This window comes from Zingiber officinale, chromosome 9A (assembly GCF_018446385.1).
Source record: "Zingiber officinale cultivar Zhangliang chromosome 9A, Zo_v1.1, whole genome shotgun sequence".
Taxonomy (NCBI): Eukaryota; Viridiplantae; Streptophyta; class Magnoliopsida; order Zingiberales; family Zingiberaceae; genus Zingiber; species Zingiber officinale.
This window is the reverse complement of record NC_056002.1, coordinates 53,411,136-53,435,428: the sequence shown is the minus strand read 5'-3', so window position 1 is coordinate 53,435,428 and position 24,293 is coordinate 53,411,136. Positions and strand designations below refer to the sequence as shown.

The following is a 24,293-nucleotide window of genomic DNA, read 5'->3' as shown; positions in this document are numbered from 1 at the left end:
TTTTATGTGAATCTTTGGATGAATTAAATTGCTTATTATATCCAATGTATCAAAAGACTGCATCAGGGCATTTGTCATAATGAATCTAATCTCTCACTGTATAGATACCCTTTGACTTATATCAAAACAACAATCCTCAAGCTCTGGTAGTTTTAGTATAGATTTGCGAAAGTTACTACTAGGACGAGGGAGCTTTCGCTTTTGCTAACTTCTTCGGCGGTGGGTTTCCACCGGAGAGCAGCACGTAGGAATAGAAGCAGACCATTGCCGCACTGCAAAACAAGTAGTAAAGATGGAAGTCAGCCACGAGTATGTTTCAAAAGGGAGTCATCGAATGGTGTTAATGGGCGGAGAAGAGTACCTTAATGCTAGGTAGAGTGATGCAGGGAAGAACCTCTTCGACTGCAACAATACGAAAGAAAAAAAGAGGCAGTTTGTTATCTCATTACGGCAAATAGATCGAGTTCTTACAAATTAGAACTTAGAAAAATGTACTTGCCGAGGAGTATGCCTGCAAATGCCTCCAGAAAAACGCGACTGAAATTGCTGCGAATCGGAAGAGAGTTAACATACTAAGAGAAGTTTTAAACCAACTTACTGAGTTCAGGTTAAAAGCCGAAGTTCTAATAGGGCTGAGAGGTCTAGGCAGGTTAAATATATCATTTAGTATTGGGCAAAAATCAAAAAGGTATTTTAAATTATAGAAATTATCAAAAGAACACTTCTTTCTTGAAAAAAAAAAAGATAAGAATGATTGATTGGATGTTTTATTCTCAAAATACCTCTTATCCAATGTTGTTGTAGTAGCTATATGTAACTACTACAATATTGTTTCTTACTAATAGCTGCTACTACAATATTGTTATTTACTTTCAAAATTATTGTAGCAGTTACGATTAATTGTTACAACATGTAAAAACTATTAAATAGTTGTTACTACTGTTTTAAAATAATTTTAATTAATTTAAAATAATTTTAATAAAGTTTAAATAATTTTAACTAAGTTGATAAATGTATTTTGATATAATAGTAATTTAGAATTTAACTATAATATGTAAAAGATATTCAATAATTGTTAAGGTGTGTAAAAATTATTTGACAGTTGCTACAATGTGAAAATTCATCCATTCAGATTTTAATATTTTAAGATTCAAAATTTAACCATTTGATAGTTACTAAAAAAAAAAAAACTATTTCACTAGAATTTTAAATCCTAAATCATTAACTCTAAATACTATTATATCAAAATATAATATTATTATATCAAAATATCCTTTACCAATTTAATTAAAATTAATTAAATTAAATCAACATTATTTTAAATGGATTAAAATCACTTGGAAACGGTAGTGCTGTTATAATGTATAAAAATTACTAATAGCTGCTACATTATATTGCTATATTAACTACTTGGTATTATATAATACTACAATTATATTATATAAGTGGTACACCCGGAATAAAATATTTGGTGGGATGCTTTTTGACTTTTGGTTTTTTTTTTTAATGATGCCCGTTTGTTGATTTACTTGACTTGAAACGTCCTTCTGATTTTTGTCCCTTAATATTTGTGGAGACTATTCCTAAGACAATCCTATAAACTAAACATAAGAATCATAGCGAATCATCTATTTAATCCATGAACCAACCCAACTAATACATACTCCTAGTATGTTCGATTTCATAACAATAGCAATGCGGATACTTCTATGGCTCGTTTACTTAGCGTGTACCGAGAGAAATCATTATAGGGATGATGCATAAACGGGCAGTAAGGTATAATAAACCTTAGTTGCAATATGTTTCAGACTGATAAGAATTCTTGTATAAATGAGTTTTTCCTCCAAATAATGAGAGAATATTGCACTATCAAAATATATTTTCACATCACAATCAAACCGATGAACTAAAGTAAATAACAAGTCAAATGCATTCGACATTGACATCATGAATATCAAGCCCTGTTAGTCCCAACTATTCGGAGTCAGTTATAGGAAGACAGATAGTGTCCACTCCCTAAACCCAAGTATAATTATGGTAACTAGAGTTTTTTTTGTTGTTGTTCAAAATCATTCCCTTACATCATTTACGTTGGATTTGTCTATAATTATGAAGTTCATTGCTTGTCTTTGAACATGTCGATATTATATTAACCTGTTTTCTCTCGTTTTTCTTCTATTGGAGCTATTATTTCTCCCCAATTGAAGTATTTTTTTTAATCTTTTCCGAACATTCAACTTAGCATTCTGACGGGTGGTGTCACAATCTTAAAAATTTGCCTTAAGAAGACAACTCCACACATCGAAAGCTTCCCTCGATTTAGAACATTAGCCAATGCCAAAAATGTCCAATTGTGAATTTGGGTCTAAAACTCAAAAGGGAGCCCTTTTTTTTTAATCAACACATCAATACTCTTATATGTTTTTTTATCAAAAGAGCATCCTACCCATCAGCCCTTATAAAATGGCATAATTGTCCCCAAGTATACCGTTTGATATTATTATCTCCTATCATACGTATTAAATCATAAACGAGTCGGTTTGTGTCATAGCAATTATAAAATCATAATTATTATAATATTATAATAATTATAAAATCATAGTCGTTAGCGTAGTTATAGACGTTTTAATTTTATAGCTGTTATAAAATGAATGTTATTGAATTAGACGAGTCTATAGCAGTTATGAAATTGTAGTTGCTATAATTATGGTAGTTTCATAAATGTTGCTATAATTATGATAGTTTCATAACTGTTACAATATTATAATAGTTATGATTTCATGACTGCTACCATATAGACTTATCATGTTTGACCGATTCAGAATTTAATATATGTGATAAAAAAATAATAATATCAAATAGTGGACACGGGGCACTCCCTTTTGTTTAAAAAATAAAAGAAATTTCTCTAGAGAAAAAAAAAACTAAAGCTATTTTTCATCTGAACTACCAATCGCAAGGATAGAAATACTGGGTAATACCTGTTTGGCCCAAAATGAAAGGTATGCTGGATCCTCCAGAGCTCCATACGATTAGGCTAAATATACTCAGAGCTGATATAACACCTCCAAATATCAAACCAGTAGGATTTCTGGATAAAACAAATCCGAGCAACCCGCCGAAAAATAGAAATCCACCTGCGTCAAGAAAAGTGGCAATTGCCTGCATGCTTTTCTAAGATGTACAAACTCTGATCTGATATATGCAACAACTTAAAACTAATACTTTGAGTTGACTGTGAAATGGTTATGAGAACTTTCTCCTAGCAATAAGATTTGTAGCGAATAAATGCATAAGATAGCGACGGTAAGAAATGGTATGAGCAAAGAATAAAAAGAACAAATTGCAGTTGCATGTTCGCTACCCATAAACTGATGTGGAGGGAATTGTGACGGCCACGTGGCACGCCCAGAACATGGTCAATGTGAATCCTGGTTAGTCCGGGTTTGCTTCCTACTTTGGCCAATTTGATCCCACTCGGGCCGAGCTCAGGTCAGGTGGAACTTGTCCTCTCGAGTTCAATTCAAGTCGGTCTATACCTTGTGATGAGCTCGGATCAGGTTGGACTATTTTTGTTGAGCTAATTAACTAGATGGCTGAGCTCCCATCAGTTATAGAATTGAAGAGTCGACGAATACAGGAAAGGCAACGGTTTCCAAGAGTGCATAATAATAGCATCAATTAAAGGAGGAGGTGCACCAATCACAAAGGTATATACGTTAGAGACCTGGCACACCTCCTCCCTCCCAATATAAAGATAATAGTGTCAACACAGAAGGTATGGAAAACTCAAAACTTCACCATTTTTACTTTTTATACTCTCCCCTCCAACTCTTTTCCTGCGTATATAAGGTATGCCTTGCCCCCTTCTAATCTCTTTCTGAAGCCTTTCAGTTGTCCCGCTATAAGCTAGAAGTTGACCCGCTAGAGCTCAATTTGATAGGAGTCAATCCATTCCTTGATCTCAGAGGGATAATGAACCATTTGCAAGCCCAGGCCTTTGGCTGTTGTACGCATTTGATCATTAGTCTATGCCATGGGTTAAGGTTTGTTTTGTGCTGGCCATCGTACGCATTTTTTGGTGTATGTAGTCACAAGTAGTAATTATCACAATGGTTGAACTAAAAATTGGAATAGCGTACCGTACGGGATTCCCAAGCAAAAATCATGTATTCTGGCAGTTTTCTGGGTTGGAGCAGTGGCCTCTTGCACAACTGGATTAGACTCGATGGATTCAGATTTATCGAACTTATCCTCTGGATAGATTGTATCAGTACTGGCCTCAAAATCGCTTTGAGAGTTACGTCGATTGGCGCGCATGGAAACATAAAACTGCGAGTTTAAGAACAAAATAGAATTAATGCAACCACCAAATTAAGAAGAAAAAAAAGAATCAATGAGTTTCTTATGCTTCCTACTTTCTTCTACTTCAAAATTTTCACATTTCCCTTTAGGTTTTAAAGAATAAAATAATTCATTAAATCAATATAGTTTTGACTGCATTTGTAGGACGACCTCAAATGCTTAGTTGTGAATATTGCCATGGACCAAGAAAAGATGAGGATATAAGCGAGACCTTGACACACGAACATGTATGCAATTTAGAGTGTAAAGTTATCAAGTTTCACAGCATGTGAATCTACTGAGAGCAAAAAAGGAAACTTGGAGAATAAATAAGGCAAATACATCATCTGCCAACTGACTCAAGAAGCCTACTGGACTAAGAAAAAGTATCCAATCTGTGACTAATTAGAAGCATATAGTGAAGCTTTACCACAGCTAAGTCAACTAATCCTGCACATCAACAAAGGGAGAAAAGTCTATTATACGCAACCTTTTTGTATGTTACAAACGGTTATTTCCGTGACTTGAACACGTGACCATTAGATCACATGGCAGCAACTTTACCGTTACGCCAACGGAGAACCATTGGTGAAATTTTCAAAATTGATTCCAGAACAACCAGATCCATTCCAGAAAGAGAGGAGACATACCTAACAACAGACTCAAGAAGCAACTGACTACCACAAAAGTATCCAATCTGCGACTAATTAGAAGGATATAGTAAAGGTTTACCACAGTTTTAGTCAACTAATCCTGTACGTCAGCAAAGGGAGAGCGACAATGTTGGTGAAATCGAGTTCAAAAATTGATTCAGAGCCAACCAAATCCATTCCGAGAAGAGAGAAGACATGGGGCTCCCCTGATCCCAGCTTTAAGATGTCTTAATTATGAGATGACTATATGCAACAAGCTTCCAACCGATAAAAAGAAGCGTGGATAATCATTTTTGTGATCAACACTTGCTTTGCCATTACCTCACATCAAAAGTGGGAGAAGTAAATGCATGAACTGCATATTTTCTTATTGTTTTTGTGAACTATGGCGAAGTAAAACAGCATGAGAGATGGGAAGCCATGTCCTACTAAGCTTTGTGATCTTTTTTTAAAGTTAAACTCTGAATTACCAACAGTGAATCAGCAATCCGCCATTAGGATTTCTTCGCAGCTAGGAAAGATCAAAGAGATGAGAAAACTAACCTTTCTGTTGCTGATGTTGATAACCCTAACGGAAGGGACTTTGAAACATTTGATCCTGAACTCCATAGTGCGCAAGGGTAGTGAAGGGCGAATCGCTGCCAGGGATGGTTTCATGCTCGATCTCATTCCCAATCCAGGACCGTAAATCTGCGCGGAAGCCATCGATCTGGACTCGACGAAACCGATGGGACAAAAATCCAACAGAAGCACGTCAGAATTACCAAAAGAAGCCAGAAACCGAAGATCGATCAGAAAACATTGCGATCCATCCCTACTGGTGGAGCTCACAGATCCATAGATCTCTAAGATTCCAGGAAAGTGATGAAGGCGTACGGACCTTCAAGCAGCGATGCGAGCGGAGGAGCGTCGTTGCGGCGAAGAGGAGTGGCGATGCCGGCGTCGGTTGGTCGGTGGAGAAGGTTGGAGATCGGCACCGTGGAGAAGTGATTTTTTTCGCTTTGACCCGTTTTTTAACTCCTTTCACAGAAATTTACACTTCGCCCCCAAACCATCAAACATTTTTATATTTCACCTCTAATAATTTAACAAATATCAATTGCCAACATAAAACAATACTAAATTAAAAATATATATATAATAAAAGTTGACACCAACTATTTGTATGATATAATTTACTGCTATGTGATGAATTTAAATTTACAATAAATAAATTTAAGTCATAAATATATAATCATTTAATTTATTAAATTAAATGACTCATTCCGTGAACATAAATAAGTTAACTCGTTTACAAATAAGTCATTCATTATTAATTTTCACTTTACATTTAATTAAAAAGGTCACGAATTAAAGAGAGATTCTTTGAATTTATATGCTAAATAGGAAAAGTTTTAAGGGTTAGACTGAAATTGTCAATTGAACGTTCGAGAGTAAACTCCGCTGTGCTGTTATTTAAATTGTAATTTTACCTCCTAAAATTTCTGTTATATTTCATTTGGGCCCTGCTAGATGATCTATACTCTTCCCGCTAAATTTTGCTAACTTCAAATTTCACCTTAAAATTTAGAAAATAACAATTCACCCTTCAAAAATTTGTTGCGTCCGCCCACATTTGATTGATCGTAGTAAAATAATTTGTATATTTTGGGGGAGTGGAACGTAAAACTACCCATCTTGTTCAATTTCACCTCTGGAAATGGAGATGACCGCTGATCGCATTCGTTCCATCTCGATTCCGGAAGATTTCACTCCGATAGCTGCTAGATTTCCGGGTACATTTACCGATTAGCGTTATGATGATGTTTAGATTGCTCTTTCGACTCATCGCTGGGGTTTCTAGGAAATTTTTAGATGCGTGCATTTAGTGGTTTGATTCCTTGAAGATCTAATCCGTAGTCTAGCTTTATTCTCCTGGGATATTCGCTTCGATCGCTCCAAGTTTGCTTCTTGGATGTTTTTAATCTGGATTTCAATCGTTTAGGTTGATAAGAAACCGTGTTTTCTGGATTTGATCTCTTTTGGCGAACGAAAACACAATGCCGGAGTTGGTTATGGATATCATGCAATACCGGATGTTTGCTATTGTTGTTCATCTCTTTGGATAAAGGGATTCTCCTTTTTGTTTCATTTATGACTATTTTTTTTCTATCTGTTTAGCTTTTCCCGGTCAAAATTTAGAAATCCACAGCATGAATCCTTTGCCTATCGCTTATACTTACCAAAAATTGGATGCAACTTCATTCCACAATGATCCTGTGCAATGAAGTGACAACAATTGGAAGTAAATGCACTTTTCTTGATTTATTACTTGAAATCATGTGTATTGCAAAAAGCTTGACTTATAGTTGCTCAAGTTTTGTTGATTTTTCCCTCTCTTTCATTTGTGAAAAAGGGTAGTTGTTTGTGGATAATTGAATAAATGAGTGACCGGCACAAGCTTGACAAGCCAGCCTCAGGTACACACTCAAAGACCCGTCTGCTCATACTTGTTACAGTTTGTATCTTTGTTTATATAGATGCTGGCTTATCATTTAGTTGTCTGAAAAATCTGAATTCAGTGTTCTTGAATGGGAAATTTATTCTAAGCATTATATCTTTACTCTTGTTTGGCTTCATCTTCTAATAGGTAATCAGTTTCCACACTGAGGAAGACATTTGTGGATTCATTTTTCTGGATGGCACCTTGAGCATGGATTAGATAAATTATCATTACTTGAGAATTTTGAATTTCTTTCATGATCATGTTTCATGTTCTATTCTTAATTTAGAGTTTCATGAAGCCCGGGTCAGTTCAAGTTTATATAGAAATCATTAATTACTTCATAAGGTTTTAATCTCCTTCCATTTGGAGCCTGAGATGGGTGATTGCTTGATTTTTTTAGTTGTGTCTATTAATTAATAGGAGCAAGGCAAAAAAAAAAAAAACTCAGCAATCTCTTGTGCTAAGGACTGACTGGTAAACATAATTACTTTTTAATATAATTTATCAAATATATTCTTTTTTATTTTTACAATTTCTGTATCTAGATATAGAAAAATTTCTAATTGTATTCATTAGTTTTCCAATACATGTTGCCAAACTAAAGGAATTGTCTGATAAGGGACATAAAACACCACTTAGTTTGATTATTTTCGTCTATGCATGCACCGAACACATACTATAGATGAAGTGTTTATCTATGATATGCTTCAACCTTGACACATTATGCTACATGTCAATTGCAAGCTACCAACATCATTTATATGGCAGATATTAGTGTCTTAGCTAATTGTTGTTTTTTATTTATGTAAACAGGTAACTGGAAGAAACTGCGGGATCTTAGTATGAAATCCGATAATCGAATTTGCGCAGATTGCAGTGGTTCAGATCCAAAATGGGTGTAAGTGTAAAATGGTCCTCTTGTTGCTTATGCGAGTTGACATGACTGAAAGTTACATTGTTCTAAATATACTAAATATTACTTATCACAAGAATATATTTTTGTTTTCATTTGTTTTTTTTTTAAAGTGAGATCATGACAAATACACACATTAATAGAGAAAGAGGGTCCATATAAAATAGACTTAGTTAACAATGGCAAAACATGATAAAGTTCATTTAAATATCCATGAAGATTTAGTAAGGAATGGAGCCTAATAGCATAAGAGGATCCATACAGGTGACCCCTATTAATGAATAAAGGGTTTGTTGTTGTTGTTTTCACTTTTTTTTTAAAAAAAAAAAAATTTGCTTCATTTCTCTAGAGGTTAGGCCTCGTATTCTGTATGTGATGCTAGTAAACTTGTAGGCCTAGCATTGTTGTTAAGACAAAATATTACATATTAAGCAATTATGCAGAATTCTTCTCAGTAGAAAATTTACAACAAAAACTTAGTTTATCTTTATGCATTTAGGGATTACGAAAACTGTCTAGTATCATCATTTAGACTAAATTTTTAGATATTAAAGTGATCATGCAATGTTCCTCTAACCCAAAATTATGACAGAATGATTCATTTGCACAAATGTGCCGTAATGTCAAGATTGTTAGTTCTGTTCTAGAAGATCATGGTTGACATTCACTTTAACTTTTCTATTTCAAATCCATGAGATCATGTTTTGTTGCTGGCTTGCTTTAAAGTTTTAGTTTTCTGTTTTCTGATATAAAACTCACTTGTTGTCACAGGTCTGCTAACATTGGAGTTTTTCTATGCCTGAAATGCAGTGACATTCATCGGAGCCTTGGGGCAAATACTTCGAAGGTATTGGCTTAGGTGCTTAGTTGCTGAGTTGAATTGGCTCTATCGTCCTCACAAATTGTTGTAGGATTGTAGTTGCTCAGTTCTTGAAGCATCTCTTTTACATCCTAGAATTTGTTTGTTTTGACAGATTACCCACATTTTCCACTGTGCTCTCTCGTATCTGATTAGTGAATGGGATAGAAGACGCCTTATGTTGCATAACCATACATGCAACCGTTCCCAATAGTACTATTATACAGATTTGAACTCTTGATCTTTGACCAAAGGCTTAGCTCGTTTACCACTAGACCAAACAACTGTCAGTCGAAGGAATTTTGTGTCTATATATACATGGACTTTACTTGAGCAATGATAATTAAGTATCGAAATTCATGTTTCATCCTCTCTTCTCTCCTACTTTCCAGTTCACATACTCCTGTTGCCTTCTGATAGTAACCACATTACAACTACCAAAACTTTTGTCATATGCACTTAGATTACGATCAACTCCCTTTTTTCATCCATTTCTATTTGAAGCTTCGTCCTCCTTTTAGTGTGCCATTTTTTCTGACTTCAATCATCAATGTGTTCCTAGGTCTCGCAAGTCTTTCTGTCATAACATACATGGCTTTTCTCTTCTTTTTAATGTCTATGATGCTGTCAATATGATTCTCCTGTTGATCATTAGGCTATTGGGATTTTACAATTGTTATTTAGGTAGTGATAGAATAGTTAGTCAAGCGCAGTCTTGTTTTTTTTTGTCATGTTAGCTAGTCTGTGTCAATCTCATAAAAGTGACTTATTTTGATAAATTTTCCTTTTCAATTATTGTCATTCAGGTGCTCTCCTTGACACTGGACGAATGGTCTGAAAGCGACATGGAATCAGTGCTTGAAGTCGGTGGAAACTCCTACGCCAACTCAATTTATGAAGCTTTTCTTCCTCGAGACTATTTGAAACCGAAACCAGATGCAAGCAACGAGGACAAGACCAAATTTATTAGGTAGACCGTGTTTGAGAGATTTACGATGCAACATCTATGCACTGACATCTTATGGGAAACCTTTTCCGTTTCTTCGTCAATAGGTCCAAGTATGTTCTGCAAGAATTTTTAACACCGAGCTTACGTATTGTGTCATCAAAGAGTTCTTTCCAATCTGTCGACTCTTCAAAAAGTTCTTCTAGCTTTGGTTCCAAAAATTCAAATAAGAATGTAAGTTATCATGCTATCAATATCTGATTTTGCACAACTATGCACTTTTCTTGTCTGTTCTTAGACAAATGATAGCTAGTTCTATGGTACATTAATAATCAGGATTTTGGAATGCTCGCAGGTGGAGGCAGGTGAATTCATTGGAAATTTGAAGGTCACAGTAGTTCGAGGCACAAATTTAGCCATTAGAGATATGCTGACTAGTGACCCGTATGTTATCTTAATGCTCGGGCAACAGGTGAGTTACTAAACATAAAGTAATTGCCTTTTTTCGCAAAATTGTGTGTGAATTAAGCTACTTCTGATTCTCATTCTAATGTTCATGGAGTGTACCAGAAAGCCCAGACCACAGTAAAGAACAGCGACTTGAATCCAGTATGGAATGAAGAGCTCAAGTTTTCAATCCCACAACATTTCGGCACTCTTAAGTTGGTTAGTTTTTGTTTAATTTTTAGTAATCGTAATTTTTTTGTGTATCTTATTCTACGTGTTATACTTTTTCCACGTCTGTCTTTGCATTAAAGGAAAAGACGAAAATCACACTAGACTTAATTAGCAATGATAAAAAAGATAAAATTCATTCAAATATAGATAAGGATATAGTAGGTGATCGAGTCCAATAACATAAGAGAATTCATATAGCCAACTCCACTAGGATAAAAGCTTCGTTGTCATCGTCATTTGTGTCTAGTAATTTCATGCCTTGATCCCATCCAGAAGCTGAGTCAGATGGCGAGAGCCGGTGATGAGGGTAAGGATGTTGACGAAAAGAGGACCTGGATCTAGGGCATGCGAGAGCATTACAGGCTTTTCACCTTCTGATGGAGTGGGTGAGGGTCGCCGATGGTATCCACGAGCTTGCGCACACGCAAAGAGATCACACGGGAGTGTTAGGGCGAGAATCAAGAAAGAGGTCCCTGGCACAGATACTCCGACACGCAAGTCAAGAGCAACACAAAGCAAGAAGTGCAGAAGGAAGATGAATAATAATACTGTAGTAGATGCGTGTATGTACGCGTATCTGGCCAACAAAGAGGACCTCTCTTTTTATACTACTCCTCGTAACCTCCGTAATTATGAGACATCAGAGAGTGTCGAGTGTCAGGATATGTCGGGTAATAGAGGATGTACGACGGACTCCCATTAGGTAGAAAAAGGTTCCACTTTATGCATATGACAAAGCAAGTGTGCCTTATGCAATTGTCATTTCCCCCAAATCTGACAATTGCCATCAATAGGGTTGTTCTAGTCGGATTGCTTAGGCTTCTAAGCACTTTCTAGGTCTTTCTTAAAAACCCTAGTGTTGTGGGAAATATTTTACCATTGTTCCATCGTATTCAACTCTCGGCTTCGACGTTTCTCACTATCTGTGATCCTCTTTCTGTGACTTCCCGAGTAAGTGTGCCTTCTTGACCTCGACTCCTCTTTCTCTTGCTCTCCAATGGCTCAAGAAACCTTTGCCCCTGATATGCTACCTTCCACTCTGATTTCGATAATTGTGACCTCAAGTCTGCTAGGCTAAACCAAGATATTCCCAAAACCTTTCATATCGGCATTCCTGGTCCTCAATGCCTCCCTTATCATCCTCCTCCCAGCTTTATTATTTTCTTCAAGGATCAACTTTACGTTAGTTTGCACTTTCTCATCCCCCCATTCTTCTCCGAATTAAGCTAGTATTTCCATACTCCTTTCTCAGTTTGCTCTCAATGTCTTCTGTGATATGTGCGGAATGGTAATCGTGTGTTGCTTATACTGATATTCCCTTGTCTCCCCATACCTTCCATCACTTCTATTACCTTGAGAAATTAGAGCCTGAGTCTTTATGGTCCAATCTCGCCCTATGGTTGTATTTTTTAAGAACATGCTCTCCTCTAATAAGGGATGGAAATCTTATTTCTCTTTCATCCAAGTTCCTGACTCCATCCTTTAGCTGACCAAGTGACAATCGGATCTCCCATCTTCTTCTGAGTTAGGAGAGCACCAATATGAGCCTGCATGTGTTGCTTCTTCAGAGAAGCTAGCAGGCGTACAGTTCCTCATTCCCTCATTGCTACGAGAAAGTTTTCTCCACGCATTTGGGCTAAGTCTCGTCCGCATAGCACTTCCTTCTCCCTTCAGTAAAAGTCCATGTAACTTAGCGCTTATATCCTCATTGACTGAGGTCCTTTCTATTTTACGTAGAGGACATCATGTTTAGGTTCTATGCTCTCATTTCCAGGTTCTACACTCTCAGTTCCATACATATGAAAAAAGATGTAATAAAACGACAAGGGTGGGACATGTTGGATGATCGAGAGAATCAGTCGACCGGCTCTTCCGGAGAGGACTCTTGTCATCAAGTGGGTGGTGATGTGGCGGCCAGCGAGGAAGTGGGGATGTCGAGCCCCTCATCCTTCCTACGGAAATTTCCACTGCAGATTCCGAGCGGTGCAGTCCTCCCATAAGCGGCCATCTTCGACTCGTCTACCCGCTCAAGGTTATACTCTCGTCCAGGAAATTACTCCAAGGACTTGGGCTAATGAACTTCAATTGAGAAATCCACCAAGGACTGGGCCTTGATGGTCGTCCGAGACTGATATTGTATATCATATTCGCTTAATTCAGTAGTCCATTTAATGAGCTGGTCGACTGCTTCGGGTTGATGAGTACTCTTCCCAATGAGATATTGGTGAGCACTATTACTGAGTGTGCTAGAAAATAAGACCACAAGCGGCAAACAGTAAAGACTAGCCCATAAGCAACTCTCGAGCACAGTGTAGAGGGATTCGGCTTCTTTTAATAAATAATTGAAAAAGTACATTAGCCTTTGTATATACTCGTGTTCTTTGACCAAGACTGCTCCCACGACCTCTTAGGTGGCCGACAAGTATAACCAGAGTAGCTCTCTCACGATAGGTTTAAAAAGAGAAGGCAAGGCCTCCAAGTGATGCTTCAATTCTTCAAAGGCCTTATTGCACTCCTCGTCCCACTAAAACTTAGTCGCTTGGTGGAGTACTTTAAAGAATGGGAGAGCTTGATCAGTTGATTGGGATATGAATCTTGAGAGTGTCATGATCCGCCCTACCAACAACTGAGCCTCCCTGAGATTTCGTGGAGCTTGCATGTCCCAGAATGCTTGTACATTTTCCGGGTTAGGCTCAATCCCCCGCTCAGTAATCAGATATCCCAGAAACTTCCCTCCTTTAGCTCTAAATAAACATTTTAGGGGGTTCAGCTTCTTGTCACAGGGTGTCACAAGTCTCTTCCATGTCTGCAATATGATCTACGGCTTGAGTGGACTTAATGAGGATGTCATCGACGTAGACTTCGATGTTCCTCCCAATCTGTTTCTGGAAGATCTTGTCCATCATCCGTTGATATGTGGCTCCTGCATTTCTTAACCCAAACGACATAACTGTGTAACAGAAAGTACCATCCACGGTGATGAAACTGAGCTTCTCCTAGTTGGTCCTCCAAGATGAGGAGGATTTGATGGTATCCCTGATAGACATACAGCATACAAATCAGCTCGCACCCTGAAGTAGAATCAACCATCTAGTCGATTCGCGAGAGCGGATAACAGTCTTTGGGGTTGACTTTATTAAGGTTACGAAAGTCAATGCAAACTCGTTGCCTGTTATTAGGTTTAAATACCAAGACAACGTTGAAGAGTCACGAAGGAAACTGTACCTCCCTGATGTGTCCTGCTTTGAAGAGCTGATCCACCTCTTCTCTAGGGATGACAATGGGACGGGACGGGGATGGGTTTGTCATTCTTATCCCCGTCCCTGAATTCCATCCCATTATTATTATTATTATTATTATTATTATTCGGGACGGGTTAGGGGATGTGGAAAATATCCCCATACTCGCCTCCATCCCATAAAAAATCCTCGAACTTGTCCCCATCCCTAAATAAATCAGGGATCCTCGTCTCCGTTTTGGGTTTTCCCCGCGAGGCTCCAAACCCGTGAGGATAATTGTCATCCCTACTCTGCTCAGATAATTTTATTCTGGTCGATCGAAAAATCTCTTTTTCTTTACTTGATTGTTCGGGAATCAAGCATAAGATGGAGCTTGTGTTCTTCCACCACTGGGGATACCCCTGTCAGCTCCTTAGGGAACCAGGCAGAGAGACATCCCAATTTCGTACTAAACACTCTACCTAACACTTCATAGTTTTTAGCGGCAGGTTAGTCCTTATTTTTGTAATGCTTTCTGGGCGGTTGGAGTACAATTACACCTACTCCTATTGGACTGGCTCCTCAGCCAAAAGTAGAGGCTTCCCTTGGATGGCATGTACTCCTCCATCCTAGATTTTCTAGGACTTGCATGTCTCAGTTCTTACTATATCCACATAACATAGTCGTTCAATCAACTGCTCTCCTCTTACTTCCCCGACCTAGCTTTCCATCAGGAATTTTATTTTTTGGTGGAAAGTAGAGATGACAACCCTGAATTCATAAAGGGCGAGTCTCTCCAAGATGATATTGTACGAGGAGGAAGAATCCACCACTATGAAGACACTCCTCCTAGTCCTCATTAGTAGGGAAATGGCAAGCTTGATCTGGCCAATTGGTCACACCTCATTCCCTATGAATCCGTACAAGGTGGTGGCCACAGGTTGGAGCTTGCTCGCGTCGGGCTGCATATTATCGAACGCACTTTTGAACATCACATTGACAAAGCTTCTGGTATCAATGAAAACTCTAGCCACTCGGCTATTAGTGATGACCACCTTAATGATGAGCGTGTCATCATGAGTGAGCTCCACCCCCTCCAAGTCTTGAGGCCTAAAGCTGATTTGGGGGGTCTGCCCTTTACTCCCGACTATAGCTAATTGCGTGGATCTCCAGTCGACGTTCGTGAGCCTTTTTGGCTCTGGTAGAATCCCTGTCAGTAGGGCCTCTTGAAATCGTGTTAATGTCTCATATTGCGGCATTTCCCCACTTCTCTTCTTCTCGGGTCTCCATTGGCTCTTTTCCTAGGTCACTTGCTCATCCATCCTAATTTTCCCTCCCTAGAGGCGGGTTGGCCATACAACCAGAGGTATTAGGATTGTTGGTCTACTGCATCAAGAGTTGAGACACGATTTAGGGCGGGGGTAGGCCTTGCACAACCTCTCAGTGGAAGTCCTGAGCGAACTGGAAACAATCTCTTGTGTTGTGGATATGGGACAGGCGGTAAGTACAATACCGGACTTCCCACGGAGCAAGTTTTTTAACAGAGGTCTGAACAGCCTCGACCTGCTGCGCGAGTTTTGCTTCTCGAGCTAGGGGAAATTCGATCGAGGGTTTTTAGGCTGGACAAGAGGCAGTGGTGGCCTCCGTTATGTCGAACCGATTGGAGCGGGGGCCTTTGTTTCTTTCTTCCGAGTGGTCTGAACTTCCTCTATATTAATGTATTTGGCTACTTTTCTCAGCAAATCATCGAAGTTTCTTGTAGGCTTCCGGATGAGGGCTCAAAAGAAATCCCTCTCTAATGGACCTTGAGAGAAGACACTTATTAATATCTCGAAAGTGGTGGATGGGACATCCAGTGCCACCTGGTTGAAACGCTAGATATATGCCCTCAAGGACTCCGTAACTTCTTGTTTGAGAGTGAATAGACTATGATTAGTTTTCTAGTATCTCCTGCTACTGGTAAAATGATACAGGAAGACATTTTTGAACTCTTTGAAGCAGGTGATAGATCTGACTGGCAGTATGTCAAACCATCTTTGTGCCAAGTCGGAAAGAGTGGTCAGGAACACTCGGCACTTTATTGCATCGCTATATTGATGCAATAGAGCAGCATTTTAGAATTTACGGAAGTGATCCTCTGGATCATTATTGCCTTCATATTCTACAATAGATGGGGGTTTAAAACCCCTAGGGAGCTTCTCGTCCAACACTTCCTAAGAGAATGACATGATAGGTTGCTCGGGCATCTCCCGAATGATCTAAGCCTTCCCCTTCTTCGGATCTCTCAAGGGTGAATTCTCGGCCGGAGAAGCTTGCAATCCTTCTCCTGGTGCTTGAAAAAGTGCCCAGGGGAAATCGTACAGCTACTTCCTTTTGTATCTTCCCTCTAAGGCGAGGAGCTCGTCTACCGAGGTTGTGGGTGTTCGGCGTGGATGAGAATCGACGGTTCACTTTTCCAATATCACTGGCATCTTGGCAACATTGAATATCTCATATTCTAAAGGGGCCATGGTGACGTTGATTTTGTCAGTCTCCTCCATCTTTACGTTCTGGATCAGGTGAAGAAGATTCCCACAGACGACGGTAAATTTGATTCCGTCTAGAAACTGAGTCGAATGGTGAGAACTGGTGATGAGGGTAAGGATGTTGGACCTAGATCTAGGGCCTATGGGACCGCGTTAAATCACACAGGAGCGTTAGGGCGAGAACCAGGGAAAAGGTCTCTAGCGCAAGCATTTCAACGCTCAAGTCAGGAGCAGCACAAAGCGAGAAGTGCAGAAGTAAGATGATCAATAGTATTGTAGTAGATGCGTGTATGTACGTGTATCTGGCCAACGAAGAGAACCTCCATTTTTTTATTGCTCCTCATAACCTTCGCAATTATGAGGTATCAGAAAATGTCGAGTGTCCGGGTATGTCGAGTAATAGAGAATGTACGGCGGACTCTCATTGGGTAAAGGAAGGTTCCACTTTATGTATATGGCAGCGCATTAGAATATTCCCTGACGAATAGTTGTTATTCTCTGATAAGTAGTTGTAATTCTCTGACGATATTGTCTCCTGATAATAGACCCAAGAACGCTTGTGTCGACCGGGGTAGACTGGGAGCTATGCCCAAGAGAAGTGGAGATTGAGCCTTGGGGATCCGACCGGCTAAGAAACCAACTAAGAGAAGACTGGGAGTTGTGCCCAGGAGAAGTAAGGTACTAAGCCCTGGGGCCCGACTGGCTAAGAAGCGGACCGGGAGTAGACTGAGAGCTATGCCTAAGAGAACTGAGGGACTAAGCCCTAGGGACCTGACCAACTAAGAAGCCGACCGGAAGTAGACTGAGAGTTGTGCCAGGAGAAGTGAGGGACTAAACCCTAGGGAGCCATCCAGCTAAGAAGTCGACCGAAAGTAAACTGGGAATTGTGCCCAAGAGTAGTGAGGGACTAAGTCCTAAGGACCTAACCGATGCCTATGCTGACCGAGTGGATTTGTTATGCAGCGTGGGGGACCAAGTCCCAAAGGCACCTCCCACCCATAATTGCCCCCTTTTCTTTTGACTTTTGACTTTTGAATGTCATATCAAACTTGACTATTAACGTTCCAATATTCATGGGACCCTCCATGATACACCATATCATGCCCTATTCAACATCTAGTCACTTTTGGGATTTCGAATGATCATAAGGATATGACTACCTATCTTGTTATTGCTTCAGCATTTAATCTCCAAGGTTTTAAATACCCTTCTGAAGTAAGATTTCGGTAATTACTACACTCAAACCTGCTTCATCACACTTCGAACTTAAGAAATGATAAACTTAGTATGCCTCTAAGATTTTGTTATCTATTCACATCTCAGCTAGTCTAGATGTTCTTTAGATTTGATGAGCGAATCACCTTTTGCCACGTAGATGATGTTCTCTAGATTTGATCGAAGCTTCGGTTCATGATGGAACATTTCTATTTCTCTAAAAATGATATTTGCTTCTCTCTTTTAACAGCAAGTGTACGATCACGACTACATCTCCGCTGACGATATAATGGGTGAGGCTGAGATCGACTTGCAGGCTATGATCACTGCGGCATTGGCCTACGGGCATGTGGATGTTCAAGGGAAGATGCAGGTCGGGAAGTGGCTGAAAATGAACGACAATGCCCTCATCGAGGACAGCTTTGTCAACGTTGTCAATGGAAAGATCAAGCAAGAGGTGCACCTGAAGCTACAAAATGTCGAGTGCGGCGAGATGGAACTGCAACTGGAATGGTTATCGATGGACGAGTGAGGACTTGGGTTTGTTTTCCTTGTAACTCGGTTACTCGAAGCTTTTGAAATTGTTCTTTATATTCTTATTGAGAGATGGAACTTTTGAATCCAGATGTATCATGTATAACAACAAGAAGGATGAATTGTGTTTTTAAAACAATTATTATCAAGTAATATAGATTTTTCATAATGTGCTTGTTAAAAGTTATATTATCAATTAAATCAAATATTTCATTTTAATTATTATTATTAATTTTTTAGAAAAATAATGGTGAACACAAAGTTTACTTTTTGTTGATAAGGATTTATATAACTAGTAATGGAAATTAATCACATTGAAATGAATCATTTACCCATTTAGTTTTAACTCGTGAGCCATATAAATTTATTAATTATAATTTTGATTTTAACTAATATTTTCATAATTTTAACTACAAATAATTTTAATCAATATTAAATTAGTATTAGGGATGGGAGCTTTAGCCTAACAATGAAGTTATTGCTTTACTATCATAATAATTAATTGTTAAGAATTATTTTTTAAAAATAATATGGACAGCTCTTTTAATATTTTTTTATAGAAAAATAAAAGACGTTCTTAACTATCTATATTGTAAAAAATGATTCTTTTTAAAATGACATCCCTATTTAAAATTTTTTAAATGAACATTTTTGAATCGATTGGAGTGAGCATTCGATTAATTCGATTAATTTAATATTAATTTTATATAAATTATTATTATTATTTTAAACAAATTTAATTAATTCAGTGTTAATTGAAATAACTAATTTGGTTAATTCAGTTTTAGTAAAATTTTGATTTGATTCGGTTAGCCCACACTAAATCGATTTTCGATTAATTCGGTTAATTTATGGACAGAATTAACTGAATGCTCACCCCTAGATGGAATGGATTGAATTGACTGGTTCAACATCTAACATCCAAGGTTTCAAATACCATTTTATAATAATAAGATCTCGGTCACTACTATATTACATTGAAAAATGATAAACTTGAGTCTTTAAAGTTTTTGTTATTGAGTCACTTCTCAACTTGTTTGGATGTTCTCTAGATTTAATCTTCTTTTTTAAAAAAATATTTATAAAAATAATAAAATTTATTTAAATATAAATAAAGATATAATAGATGATTTAATATAGGAGAATTTATATAATCTAACTTCATCCTAATAAAAGCTTTTATTATGGTTGTTGTCTGTGTCTCAGTAACTTTTTGCCATATTCAAAATCTACTCGCTCTTGGATTCCGATGCTACCTATACTGTTTTTGAAAAATAATAATCTTCCCAAAGTTGGATTGAGAAGTTTATAACTCCAAGTCTCACATTGAAATAAATAATAGGTTATTGAAAAATTTTAATTATAATTTTAATTGGTTTTAATTAATATTGAAATAGTGCAGTTTTAAATATTAAGTCATTTTAACTAAAACTATGACAATAATTTTGAATTGTCGAGGATTATTTTTTAAAAAAAAAAACAAAGGGCGGGTCACTCTTTTATTTTTTAAATTTTTAGAATTTTTTACAAAAAAGCAAAAGTGTGTTCTTATGTTTATTGTTACTCCCAAATAATCCTTTAAATAATTAATCAGATATCAGGTCAAATAATCCTTTAAATAATTAATCACATATCAGGTTAAATTTTAACTGTGATGTATTATAAATTTTTTTTTATAATAGAATGATAATTCTAAGAATGCTAACTATTTGAATGAATCTTCGCAAATATTTCTTAATTTATTTTAGTGATCGATAAAAATTTTTTGTAGAACCAGACTGATTACCTTCCGAATTTTCATAAAAATTACCATTTTCTTTAAACAATTATCGAAATAACGCCACACTAGTAATTCAATATTCAAAATACTCATTTATGTTTTACTTTCAAGCCACTTTTACTAGTGGTATTGCACCATGTTAAAGTAGCTTTAAACAAAGTTTAAAGTCGAATAACATTGAATAATATTGACTCTCGAGGTAACTATAGAACGGTTAACTTCTTCAAATTGTTAATTAAATATTTAAGTCTTGAATTATAGCTGCGACATACGATAGAGATTTTTGGAATAATAATTCTAAGAAGGTTGACGATTTTATAAACTTACATGAGTAATTTCTAATTTATTATAGATAAAAAATTTTTATTATGTCAGATCAATTATCTTCCAGATTAATCGACTTGGTTAAAAATAAAATAAAATGAAAAGTGGTGTAATATTGGTCAAAATTAATTGCCCCGCTTAGAAGTGCATCTCAAAAGTATAGCATTTTTCATTAAAATTATTATAAGAAGATACAATTTTGAATTTTGATCAACTCTAAAAGAGAGCATAAAAGAGTAATTTAAATTTTAAATTATGAGTAAAATACTATTTTAATAATATTATTTTTTTAAAAAAAAATCTCTTTTGACAATATGGATAATTGAACGACCTTTTTTTTAACGATAATAAAGCTAAACGGTGCCTTTTTAATCTTTGCTCTTAGAGTTGAGTTTTTATATTTTTAGGGACCGCAAAATGAAACAAAGTATGAGAGCAAAATGAAATATTCTCCGAAATTATTGTTGAGTTTTTTTTATTTTTAGGGACTGATTTAAGATGGAATTTGAGTTCGGCGGCATGAGGAATTTGAGTTCGGCCGCATGAACTTGAACCAGACCAGACCGAAATATTTCTTGAGCCGGTCCTGTAAGTTCGAGATATTTTAAGAAACGTCCCCAGATTCGAACGCTTAGAATATTTTACTTCTTGAAGCGAATCCGATATTAGACCCACCCGATCCGCTTCCCTCTCGTTCGCCGCCTTCTTGCCCGGCCCATTTCTTCTGAGCGCCGGCCGACGATCTCCTTCCTCTTTCACGCGGCGGAGCCTTCGCGCCAACAGAATAGCAACGACGCCTCGGCATGTTTGCTTTTTCTCTCACCTTGTGCTTGTGGGTTTCCAGTACGCGTGCTCTTCTTAGCGAACGCCGTGAAGGTCTTCTGTCTCTCGTGTCCTGATTCATCGTAACCTCCGACAGTGTCCAGGTTTCTGGAGCAAAAACACTTTTCCCCTGAACCCTAGTCTCGAAAGTTATACCTTCAATTGCCGATCTTCATCACCGCCACTGAATTCAGTTTTCTGAGCTGAAAAACTCCTTTTTTTTTTTTCAGAATCGGACCTACCTAGATTGGAGATGAATCGCTCGATCTAACTATGCAAGAAGCAGGAGGAGAAATGAGTGAACACGAGAAGACGAAAAGGCAGCAGGAAGGGAATCCCAGGATCGATGGCACGAGCAGTGATATTGTGGAAGAGAGTTCAAGCACCTCCTTGGAGGGAAATCAAGTAGTTTTGAAGAAGAATAAGAAGAAGAAAACTAAGATTCTTGAAATTGAGGAAGTTCGAGGGATTTCTGATGGTAAATTGGAGATAGATGCAGAAAAGGATGTGAAGGAGGCAGAACTGGAACAGCATGGCAATCAAGATGGCAAGAAGAAGAGAAGGAAAGATAGAGATGGTGATGAAGGAGGTAATGAGGCACCAAAAGGAGCAAAAAACAGGAAGAGGAAGCAGGAAGATGGTGGTTTAGTGAACTTGAATGTAGATGCCAATACGAAAAAGAGAAAGAAGGATAATGTATTCGAAATCAGTGACCTTTCTTCAGGGGCTACTCCAGGTGAAGTTTCTGGGGATGAAAACAAAACATCTGGGAAGGTTGCTGATGCAGAAAATCAAACTGTTTGTGAGAATAGTACAGGCAAAAAAGAAAATGTGAAGGCGAAAAGGAACAAAAATGATAAGAAACTTGAGATTCCTAAGCATCTTGTCCTTGAAACCCTGGAAGTTCAAAGACATATGGTTGTAGAGAATGAGGTCTCAACAAATGATGATAAACTTCACATTTTAGTGAATAAAGCAAAGACGAAAGCAAAGAGGGTGCTTGACTCCTGTGAGCATAAAGAGAATTCACATGAAAGATGTACAAATGGGAGCCAATCATTGAGCATGGAAGTCAGAAAGGAAATTCAAGAAATCAGGGAAATGCCATCTACATCCACAGCAATTAACGTGAAGAGAAAGAAGAACAAGGAGAAGGATGGAAATGAAGAGAATCAAGAAGCAGAAGAACATTCCAAGAATCCACTGAAGATCAAGGGGAAGATAAGAAAACCCTTTCAAACTGTGGAAGCAGAAGGAAATAAGGAGACATCTAATGTGATGAAGGAGAAGGCAGCTGATGATTCAGTGGCCTGTAGCTTAAAGAGCAAGAAGAGCTTTAGTAATGGTTCAAATATATCTTCCCTAAAGAAAAAGAAAGTCACTTTTTCAAGTGAAATTGAGGTGTTTACTTATCGGACTGATTCTGGTAATGAAGGAAATTCTGAAATACCTGTAATCCAAGGCAAACATTTCACTAAAGAAGAAGATGAAAAGATACTCGAAGCAATAGATGAATATATTAAGGTTAGTTTATTTAAGTATTCGACAAAAAACTTGAATTGGTAATTTCTACAAGGGAAGATGAATATATGCTTATGGGGAAGGTAGGTTAGAAGGATTCAAAGATTGAAGGATGGACTTGAAACAAATTAGAAAAGGGACGAGAGATTATATTTCCTTTTCTCAATACTAAGGTGAAGATAGACAGTGGAAAACTAAGGATGTGTATTGGAGGGAAGGAAAACACGTTGGAAGAAAACTCTACATGTGGAAAGTTAATTTGAACTAATTTCTGTGAAAATATTCTAGTATGTGTTTTCAAGTAAGGATTAAAATCTATGGAAATTAATTTCACATATTTCCTACAATAGAAGGAAAAACACCATATTAATTACTGAATATGGTGGAAACATTAGGTCATGAGTAGGACTTTGAGGATATTAATTAGTTTTCCAACTGTTTTAGTTGTATGGGTTTTGACGGAATTGGAGAAGAATTAATTCCTTATAAAAATTCTCCCCTGTCAACCCACATTTTCCTTCCTTAGCTTTTTCTCCATCCACATTTTCCTTCCTTAGCTTTTTCAGTTTTAGGAACCACGCACTAATAAATATGGTGGAAATGAAAACTAATAGTCAAATTATATTTTAAATAATTTTTTTCTCTCACTTTTCTTTTGTATTAAACATTAAAAATAAAACAAGCTACCCTTCCATTTTTTTTCATCCTTCATATATATACAAGTAAATTTCTATCTCTTTTGTTAGGACCAAAAGAATTAAGACCTCTTCACAATTGTATGATATTGTTCACTTTGGACCTAAGCTCTCGTGGTTTTATTTTTAAGCTCTACCCAAAAGACCTCCCATGATCTTTCCCATGTGTTTTAAATGTGGGATTATATTTGCAACCTTGCAACCCCAACATTTTTATACATTTTGCAAATTGATTTTTTCCTTTCTCATTGCTTCCTTCCATATAATTCATTAAAAGTTTGTTTTAGATTTATGTTTTATTTTTATTGTCTCAATGATATGTTTGGCTTGAATGCCATGTCTTATTATCATCTGTATCATTCTACTCTGTTAAGAATGTTTTACCTACTGGACAACTTGTCATTATCTCGATGATAAAATAACTCTTCCTCACTATTGCATGCCAACATAATCTACTTTTTTGTTGGTTGTAAGAGTCCTGAATGCCAGTCTTATTCAGTACTTCTCCAACTCATACAATCTACTATCCCAGTCTCACTGCTGTAGCACTCAGCCCTATCCAAACCAGGCGATATGGTATCTAGGATTAACCCTCTGCAGCATGTCTGGTCTGCTTGGCAACCCAGTTTACTTCCATGTTATTCCTCATAGGGTTGAAGAGAACCCATGCCTGTCAATACTTTCTTAACCACCTTCTAATATCTTCCACTCTCTGGTCACAGATTCTGTGGCAACTCCTTAATCCATTTAAGATCTCACAAGCTTCCTTGTTCTCCGACTG

The 24,293-nt window shown here is 37.3% G+C and overlaps 3 protein-coding genes across 6 annotated transcripts in view; 2 read left to right on the top strand and 1 right to left on the bottom strand.

Moving 5' to 3' along the window:
* Positions 1–6,024, bottom strand: LOC122021080 (protein FATTY ACID EXPORT 1, chloroplastic-like). The gene is made up of 7 exons (XM_042579156.1): positions 5,878–6,024; positions 5,541–5,706; positions 4,143–4,332; positions 2,982–3,137; positions 500–546; positions 362–402; positions 1–272 (listed from the first exon to the last, which is right to left on the bottom strand). Exons 2-7 carry the CDS (start codon positions 5,700–5,702, stop codon positions 179–181), a joined length of 690 nt encoding a protein of 229 aa, XP_042435090.1. The 5' UTR covers positions 5,703–5,706; positions 5,878–6,024; the 3' UTR covers positions 1–178.
* A 1,362-nt stretch (positions 6,025–7,386) lies between these two features.
* On the top strand, positions 7,387–18,481 carry LOC122020698 (ADP-ribosylation factor GTPase-activating protein AGD12-like). The gene is made up of 8 exons (XM_042578705.1): positions 7,387–7,456; positions 8,296–8,380; positions 9,167–9,242; positions 10,061–10,224; positions 10,308–10,434; positions 10,556–10,672; positions 10,771–10,866; positions 18,087–18,481. The coding sequence occupies exons 1-8, from the start codon at positions 7,420–7,422 to the stop codon at positions 18,366–18,368; spliced, it is 984 nt and encodes a 327-aa protein (XP_042434639.1). The 5' UTR covers positions 7,387–7,419; the 3' UTR covers positions 18,369–18,481.
* A 2,657-nt stretch (positions 18,482–21,138) lies between these two features.
* LOC122021656 overlaps positions 21,139–24,293 on the top strand; it is a 14,056-nt gene continuing 10,901 nt past the window's right edge. For 3 of the 4 annotated variants that reach the window (XR_006122600.1, XM_042579802.1, XM_042579804.1), the window contains exons 1-2: positions 21,142–21,400; positions 21,527–21,812. Coding sequence is in view for 3 of the 4 variants with exons in the window: in XM_042579802.1 (XP_042435736.1) it covers positions 21,570–21,812 (243 nt within the window). In the remaining variant the exon portion in view is untranslated. Of the gene's footprint in view, positions 21,401–21,526; positions 22,821–24,293 lie in introns of all 4 variants that reach the window. The other variant, XM_042579803.1, reaches the window with a different exon arrangement.